Below are 9,439 nucleotides of genomic sequence, written 5' to 3'. Positions count from 1 at the left end.
GGTAGCATATAGCAGTCTTTATTTTTTATGGCTGAATAACATTCATAATAATATGTATATATAGATCCATTTTGTTTATTCATTCATCAACTGACAGACATTTGGGTTTTTTCCATCTTTTGTCTATTATGAATAATGCTGCTATCAACATTCATGTTTGAATATATGTATAGATGTATGTTTTCTTGAACTTATCATGGATATATACCAATGGGTAGAATTGGTGAGTCATATGGTATAACTCTATATTTAACTTTTTGAAGAACTGCCAAACTGTTTTGCAAAGCTACTGTGCAAGTTTACATTCCCGCCAGCAATATACAGGCATACCTCAGAGATATTGTGAGGTAGGTTCCAAACCACCACAATAAAGTGAATACCACAATAACGCAAATCACACAAAATTTTAGCAGCCCTATGCATATAATAGTTATATACTATACTGCAATGTATTAAGTGTGCGTTATGTCTTAAAAATGTAGATACCTTAATCGTAACACATGTTGTCACCAAAAAAATGATGACAGTCATCTGAGCCTTCAGTGAGTCATAATCTTTTTGCTGGTGGAGTGGCCCACCTCAATGCTGATGAACCTGACTCGATCAAGGTGGTGGTTGCTGAAGGCTGGAGTGGCTGTGGCAATTTCTTTAAGTTTGCTTCGTCAATTGATTCTTCCTTTTCTGAAAGATTTCTCCGTAGCATGTAGCGCCATTTGATGGCATTTTATGCACAGTAGAACTTATTTCAAATTGGTATCAATCTTCTCAAACCCTGCCACTGCTTTATCAACTTAGTTTATGTTATATCCTAAATCTTTTGGTGTTTGTTCGTTTGTTTGTTTTGAGACAGAGTTTTGCTCTGTCAGCCAGGCTGGAGTGCAGTGGCAGAATCTTGGCTCACTGCAACCTCCATCTCCCGGGCTCAAGCAATTCTCCTGCCTCAGCTTCCCGAGTAGCTGGGATTATAGGCATGTGCCACCACACCTGGCTAATTTTTGTATTTTTAGTAGAGACGGGGTTCCACCTTGTTGGCCAGGCTGGTCTTGACCTCCTAACTTCAGGTTATCTGCCTGCCTCAGCCTCCCAAAGTGCTGGGATTACAGGTGTGAGCCACCACACCCGGCATGTTGTCATTTCAACAGTGTTCACAGCATCTTCCCCAGAGGCAGATTCCATCTCAAGAAACCACTTCCTTTGCTCATCCATAAGAGGTGACTCATCTGTGAAAGTTTTGACATGAGATTGCAGCAATTCTGTCACATCTTCAGGTTCCATTTCTAATTCTAGTTCTGTTGCTATTTCCACCACATCTGCAGTTACTTCCTTCACTAAAGTCTTCCATGAGCATTGGAATCAATTTCTTCCAAACTCCTGTTATGTTGATATTTTGACCTCCTTCCGTGAATCACAAATGTTCTTAATGGTGTCAAGAGTGGTGAGAATCTTTCTAGAAATTTATCAATTCACTTTGCCCAGATCCACCAGAGGAATCACTATATCTGGCAGCTAATAGCCTTATGAAGTGTATTTTTTTATTATTATTATTTATTTATTTATTTTTTGAGATGGAGTCTCACTCTTGTCGCCCAGGAAGGAGTGCAGTGGCGCGATCTCGGCTCACTGCAACGTCCGCCTCCCGGGTCCAAGTGATTCTCCTTACTCAGTCTCCCAAGTAGCTGGGATTACAGGCACCCGCGACCACGCCCAGCTGATATTTGTATTTTTAGTAGAGACAGGGTTTCCCCATGTTGGCCAGGCTGGTCTCAACCTGCATACCTCAGGTAATCCACCCGCCTTGGCCTCTTAAAGTGCTGGGATTACAGGCGTGAGCCACTGCGCCCGGCCGGAAGTGTATTTTTTAAATAAGACTCGAAAGTTGAATTTACTCCTTGATCCATGAGCTGTAGAATGGACATTGTGCTAGCAGGCATGAAAACAGCATTCATCTCCTTGTACATCTCATCTCCATCAGAGCTCTTGGGTAATCAGGTGCATTGTCAATGAGCAGTAATATTTTGAAAGGAATTTTTTTTTCTGAACAGCGAGTCTCAACAGTGGGCTTAAAATACTTAGTAAACTATGCTGTAAAGAGACATGCTGTCACCCAGGCTTGGTGGTTCCACTGAGAGAGCACAGGCAAAGTAGGCTTAGCATAATTCTTTCTTTTGTTTTTTTTTTCTCATTAAACTTTTTAAATGGGTCTCAAAATTCTGTGACAAATTTTTGGTCAGGTTGTTTTCATTAAAAAGTACTGATTTAAAAAACTAATAACTTAAAACTGCCACACGCAAAAAAGAAAACCAAAGTGGTCCACAAAACATTCTCCTTTCCTTCTGAAGGTTTTACGAGGCATTGTTACCATTAACCAGTCTTTTACTACTAAACTTAAATGGCCAATTGAAACAAACAGTTCTGAGACCGTTCTTCCACCACTGATTAAGAGTAGGGTGGCAGGTATTAGGGATAATATTCATTTAGCCTTCTGAGCTTTCTGGGCAGACTTGGTGACCTTGCCAGCTCCTGCAGCCTTCTTGTCCACTGCTTTGATGACACCCACCGCAACTGTCTGCCTCATATCACGAACAGCAAAGCGACCCAAAGGTGGATAGTCTGAGAAGCTCTCAACACACATGGGCTTGCCAGGAACCATATCAACAATGGCAGCATCACCAGATTTCAAGAATTTAGGGCCATCTTCCAGTTTTTTACCAGAACGGCGATCAATCTTTTCCTTCAGCTCAGCAAACTTGCCTGCAATGTGAGCTGTGTGGCAGTCCAATACAGGGGCATAGCCAGCACTTATTTGGCCTGGATGGTTCAGGATAATCACCTGAGCAGTGAAGCCAGCTGCTTCCATTGGTGGGTCGTTTTTGCTGTCACCAGCAACGTTGCCACGACGATCATCCTTGACAGACACATTCTTGACACTGAAGCCCACATTGTCCCCAGGAAGAGCTTCATTCAAAGCTTCATGGTGCATTTTGACAGATTTTACTTCAGTTGTAATGTTGACTGGAGCAAAGGTGACCACCATACCGGGTTTGAGAACACCAGTCTCCACTCGGCCAACAGGAACAGTACCAATACCACCAATTTTATAGACATCCTGGAGAGGCAGGTGCAAGGGCTTGTCAGTTGGACGAGTTGGTGGTAGGATGCAGTCCAGAGCCTCAAGCAGCGTGGTTCCACTGGCATTGCCATCCTTACGGGTGACCTTCCATCCCTTGAACCAAGGCATGTTAGCACTTGGCTCCAGCATGTTGTCACCATTCCAACCAGAAACTGTCACAAATGCTACTGTGTCGGGGTTTTAGCCAATTTTTTAATGTAAGTGCTGACTTCCTTAACAATTTCCTCATATCTCTTCTGGCTGTAGGGTGGCTCAGTGGAATCCATTTTGTTAACACCAACAATTAGTTGTTTCACACCCAGGGTGTAAGCCAGAAGAGCATGCTCTCGGGTCTGCCCATTCTTGGAGATACCAGCTTCAAATTCACCAACACCAGCAGCAACAATCAGGACAGCACAGTCAGCCTGAGATGTCCCTGTAATCATGTTTTTGATGAAGTCTCTGTGTCCTGGGTCATCAATGATAGTCACATAGTACTTGCTGGTCTCAAATTTCCACAAGGAGATATCAATAGTGATACCACGTTCCCGCTCAGCTTTCAGTTTATCCAAGACCCAGGCATACTTGAAGGAGCCCTTTCCCATCTCAGCAGCCTCCTTCTCAAATTTTTCAATGGTTCTTTTGTCGATGCCACTGCATTTGTAGATCAGATGGCCAGTAGCGGTGGACTTGCCCAAATCTACATGTCCAATGACAACAATGTTGATATGAGTCTTTTCCTTTCCCATTTTGGCTTTTAGGGGTAGTTTTCATGACACCTGTGTTCTGGCGGCAAACCCGTTGCAAAAAAGCTAGCATAATTCTTAAAGCCCTAAGATTTTCAGTATGGTAAATGAGCATTGGTCTCAAAGTCACCAATTTGCATTAGCTCCTAACAACAGAGCCAGCCTATGCTTTGAAGCTTTGAAGCCAGGCATTGACTTTTCCTCTCTAGCTATGGAAGTCCTAGGTGGCATCTTCTTCCAATAGAAGGCTGTTTTATCTACATGGACAATCTGTGTAGTGTAGACACCTTCATCAATGACCTTAACTAGATCTTCTGGATAACTTGGTGCAGCTTCTACATCAGCACGTCCTGCTTCACGTTGCACTTTTATGTTACAGAGATGGCGTCCTCCCTTAAACATCATGAACCACCTCTGCTAGCTTCCAACTTTTCTTCTGCGATTTCCTCACTTCTCTCTTCCTGCATAGGATTGAAGAGAGTTGGGGCCTTGCTCTGGATTCGGCTCTGGCTGAAGGGAGTTCTGTGGCTGGTTTGATATATGCAGACCACTAAAATTTTCCCCATATCAGCAATAAGGCTGTGTTACTTATCATTCATGTGTTTACTAAAGTAGCACTTTCAATTTCCTTCAAGAACTTTTTCCTTGCGTTCACAACTTGGCAGGTCGTTTGGTGCAAGAGGCCTTGCTTATGGCATATCTTGGCTTTTGACATGTCTTCCTAACTTTAATCATGTTTCACTTTTGATTTAAAGTGACAGGCATGCAACTCTTCCTTTTATTTGCAGGTTTAAAGGTCATTATAGGGTTGGTCAAATATTGCTGTGTTGTTTCCAAGAATTTGGGAGAGGAAGAGAGATGGGGAAATGACTGCTCGCTGGAGCAGTCAGAACATACAGAACATTTATCCATTAAGTTTGTCAACTTATATGGGTATAGTTTGTGGCACCCCAAAACAATTATAATAGTAACATCACAGATCACTATAACAGAGGTAATAATAATGAAAATGTTTGAAATATTGTGAGAATTACCAAAATGTAACACAGAGACAAGAAATGAGCACATGCTGTTGGGAAAATGGTCCCCAAATCCTGCTTGACACAGTTGCCACAGACCTTCAATACGTAAAATACACAATATCTGTGAATTGCAATAAAGCAAAATGCAGTGAAATGAGGAATGTCTGTATAAGACAAAGAGAAAATCATAAAAGCAGCAAGACATGTACAAGGGATCCTCAATAAACTCATATATCTGTGGCCAAGGGTGCTAAGCGGTATTCAGTGTGGGAAAGAGTAGTCTCCTCAACAGATGACAGGGAAGGACTGAATTTCCACATGCAAGAGTAAAGTGAGACCCTGCTTCACACCATATTAAAAAAACCCTCACGAGTAATGACCTAAATATAAAAACTAAAATCATGAAATTCTTAGAAGAAAACATAGAAGTAAATCTTCATAATTTTGAGTTTGGTAATAGGCTCTTAATATGATACCAAAATCTCTGGCAAAACAACAACCAAAAAAACAAAAAGAAACAAAATCCATTGGGAGTATACTTCATTAAAATCTGAAATTTTGTGTATCAAAGGATATTATCAAGAAAGACAACCTACAGAGTGAAGGAAAATGTTTGCAAATCATATATCCGATAAATTCAGAATATAAAGAACTTCTACAACTCAACAACGAATAGACAAACAATCCAATTAAAGTATAAGCAAAGGACTTGAATAGACATTTCTCCAACAAACGTATACAAATGGCCAGTAAACACATGAAAAGATGATTCAAGTCATTAGTTATTAGGGAAATGCAAATCAAAAACACAATGAGATACCACATCACAGCTGCTAGGATGGCTATAACTTAGGAAAAAAAAAAAGCAACATAACAAATGTTGGTGAAAACATGGAGAAATTGGAACCCTCATACACTGTTGGTGGGAATGTAAAATTGCAGACACTGTGAAATGCATTTTGGCTATTCTTCAAAAAGCTACACATAGGATGATGATAGAATTGTTGTAGTAGCAATTCCATTCCTCGATAGAGACAAAAACTATTAAACGCAGGGAGTCACACAGACACATATATGCCAATAATCATTGGTACATTATTCACAAATCTCAAACGACCTGTGCATTTTTAATATTCAGCCAAAAAGAAGTGAAGTTCTGACTCATATTACAACACTGATGAAACTTGCCAACAAGGTTTTCAAGGGAAATAAGCTGAGTGTAAAGGCCCATTGTGTAGGATTCCATTTAAGTGAAGTACATGAGATAGACAAATCATGGAGACAGAAAGTAGATTAGAGGCTACTGGTGATGAAAGGAGGGAGGAATGGGAAGTTACTATACAATGAGTACCGTGTTTTTATTTGTTCTGTTGAAAAAGGTTATGGAAATAAATAGCAGGAAAGGTTGTACAACATTGTCAATGTAATTAATGCCTCTGAACTGTACACTTAAGAATGGATAAAACAGCATATCTTATGTTGTACATATTTGACTACAGAAAAACAAAGTTAAAAAGTACAAAAAACTCTGTTATTAAGAGTCAGTTTCCCAAAGGGATGGGGATGCTGGTAGCAGAAGGGAAAGAAAGCTCATTAAATAAAAACAAAAGCAATGACCTCTTCAGGAGGTGGCTCAGCTAGTTTAGCTTTACCTTAGCACCATTATGGTCCATTTTATCCAGAATTAGAAACATGGGGCGTTGGGGAGAAGAGATGTGTACCTGCCTCAGCTGCCTCCCTGCCCAGAATGCTGACTCCGACTCTTGCATTCCACTAAGGCTGGGGATTAAATGAAAAGTGAGAATCTGGAAACCCCCAGATATGATGTTTGTCGTTGGAGCTGATTTTGTCTAGTTTTAGCAGCATGACCTCCTCCTCAAACTCAGGATGCAATTATGGTCACATCTCATTTGTTTGCAGTAATTGCTCAGCTCCAATACCAGATTAGCAGGAAGTTCTGTTATTTTCCTTTTAACGATGGGCTCCTCCTGAACTGTCCTGGAATCTACCACCGTTCAACTTACACGATTCAAAAGACCCAGGGAACTAGGCCAGTCCAGCTTCCAACCCCAAGCAGGGAGCAGCTTGCTCAGTCCACGTTGTGATCTCTCCTCGCTGCCACAAGGTGGTGACGTTGCGTCACAGACTCGCATGATGGGCGCGCAGGCGCCAATGCTCCCAGGACCTGCCGTGCCATTCCTAAATGAAAGCTGCTCCCAGGATCTGGACTCACGAGACAAGGCAGCCTGTTCCCCGCTGGGGAGCTTAGGGGCAAGAGGGCATCTCAGAGAGAGGGCACATTCTCACCTCTGAAGACAAGGAGAACATCATCAATACATAGACCAATGCCAGCACTGCACCTTAGGATGGGCAGGGCCACTGTGAGTTAAAGCAAAATGAACGAAAGAATGAACCAATAAGTATATGAGAGGGAAAGTCCCAACGACCCTCAGGAAGTGCAATCAACAGTTGCAGTTATTTTCATTAGGAACATTCTAAACACAGGGGAAACCTTCCTTCCTTCTGCTCTGTTGTTGGAGTGGGACATCAATGGTTCTGGTCTCTATTTGTAGAGACACCAGAAATCAAGGTATAGAGTTTGGAGTTTGGAAAGGGGTCTTGGGGAGGTCACAGTGGCAGGTGACTGCCAAATGAGGTGGCAGAAGCCAGCAAGCTCTAGAAAAAAAGACAATAGGCCCAAACTGTTCACCAGCACCGCCCCCCCCCCAATCCCCCATTGGCTCTGGTTCCAAGACTTTCCATTTTCTAGGTATTTCCTTGTCCTTAAACCATTTTCCTTTAATTGAACTTTTTCTGTGGAGCCATGCACCCTTCATCCGGTTTCCCACAATGGTGGCATCTCACAAAGGACGGTCGGGTATCCCAACGGTGTGTTGCATTCCGCGGGACGCAGATTTCCTTCACAGGGACCCCTTGGGTTGCCTTTTTATAGCCACACCCACCCACCTCCCTAACTCCTTGGCACCGCTAAGGAGTCCTGCATTTCTCTCCTCTGTTCTTTGGAGAAATTGATCATCCGTCTGTGATCTTTGGGACTGGTTTCTCTCACCAGCGTAACTCCCCGGGAGATCTAGCAGGCTGATGGGTGCGGAGTACCAGTGGCTCATTCATTCTGTCGCACCGCAGACTCTCATTCTGTAACCTGGATATCTGCCAGGGATGGGGAGGGGAGGCACAGGGCAGGGGCGTCCCTCCCCGCACAGCATCAGCATCCCAGCACTCCAATTTTTTTTTTTTTTTTGAGATGAGTCTCACTGCATTCCAGGTTGAAGTGTAATGGCGCCATCTCGGCTCACTGCAACTTCCGCCTCCTGGGTTCAAGCAATTCTCCTGCCTCGGCCTCCCAAGTAGCTGGGGCTACAGGCGCCCGCCACCACTCCCAGACTAATTTTGATATTTTTAGTAGAGACGGGGTTTCACTGTGTTGGCCAGGCTGGTCTCGAACTCCTGACCTCAGGTGATCCGCCCGTCTCGGCCTCCGGGATTACAGGCGTGAGCCACGGCGCCCGGCCTCTGCGATCCATTCCTGTGGGTCCAGTTTCCACCTTCTCGAAAGCCAGCAGGGTCCTCCCCAACCCCGAAGGGCTGGACGAGACCGGGGGCGGACTGCAGTGGTGTGGCGTGGGCGGAGCTTGGGGCCGGAGGCGGGGTGTGGGCGGGGCTCAGGGGCGGGGTGCGGCCTCGGCATGGGCGGGGCCTGCGTGTGGCCGGCGAGCTGCGGAAGCAGACCTGCAGTCCTGCGGCCCTGGTCCTGGGTTGCTTGGGTCTGTGCGGGCTACTGGTCCCCGCGGGTGGAGCCGCAGCGCTCTTGCCTGCTCGGCGTCTGCGGAACGCGGCCCTGTAGCTGGAACCTGGCGCATCTCCGAGAGCTCCTCGCAGAGGCGCAGGTTCCAGCCCTGCGGCTCCTACCCGGGCCTGCTCTGGCCGGAGGGTGAGCGCCCTACCGGGGACCGGGGGACTTGGGAGGGGCAGTTCCCTCCTGCAGCCTCCCCGGAGGTTCTACGTCACCATTCACTGTCCCTGCTCTGAGGCACCTTCCTGGAGCACTTATGTAAAATAGCAAACATTTCCCTGCTGTTTGATCAGCTAGAGTATTTTATTTGCTTATCACTATTAGGTGCCATGGTTCTGGTACTTACCGCCACCTGGAATTTTGTGGTGCTTTCTTTGCCGGCTTTATTGTTTCTTGCCCGCCCCCCACCCCCCCGCCGCTTACCCTCCCCGAAGACTACAAAGTCCATTCGTATCTCTCTTGTGGCCCCAGCACCCGCCCAGAGATGAGCCCACCTGCCAGGAGGGGTCCAGCTGAACGAACGTGTGTGTGGGTTAGGAACTGTCCCTCTCACTGCTAGTAACAGAGTCAACTCCAGCGGCTTTCACAGAACTCGTGAAAAGCCTGGAGCTTCTCAGAAACCATCACCCGCTCCGGAACCTCCGTGACTCCGGGCTCCATACTCACCTTCCAATCTTTTTTTTTTTTTAAACAATCATAGCTATTTTTAAAAATTATTATTATTATACTTTAAGTTCTAGGGTACATG

At 44.8% G+C, this 9,439-nt stretch overlaps 1 protein-coding gene across 1 annotated transcript; it reads right to left on the bottom strand.

Annotated features, from left to right (window-relative positions):
* Positions 1–2,168: 2,168 nt before the first annotated feature.
* On the bottom strand, positions 2,169–3,928 carry LOC105542852 (elongation factor 1-alpha 1-like). Its single transcript, XM_011984548.1, is given in 2 exon segments — positions 2,169–3,318; positions 3,321–3,928. Coding segments are annotated over 2 exon segments (1,386 nt in total). The 5' UTR covers positions 3,859–3,928; the 3' UTR covers positions 2,169–2,470.
* Positions 3,929–9,439: the final 5,511 nt, after the last annotated feature.

Source organism: Mandrillus leucophaeus, unplaced genomic scaffold, assembly GCF_000951045.1.
Source record: "Mandrillus leucophaeus isolate KB7577 unplaced genomic scaffold, Mleu.le_1.0 Scaffold27, whole genome shotgun sequence".
NCBI lineage: Eukaryota > Metazoa > Chordata > Mammalia > Primates > Cercopithecidae > Mandrillus > Mandrillus leucophaeus.
The sequence above is the reverse complement of the archived record's forward strand: the minus strand, read 5'-3'. Positions and strand labels throughout refer to the sequence as shown.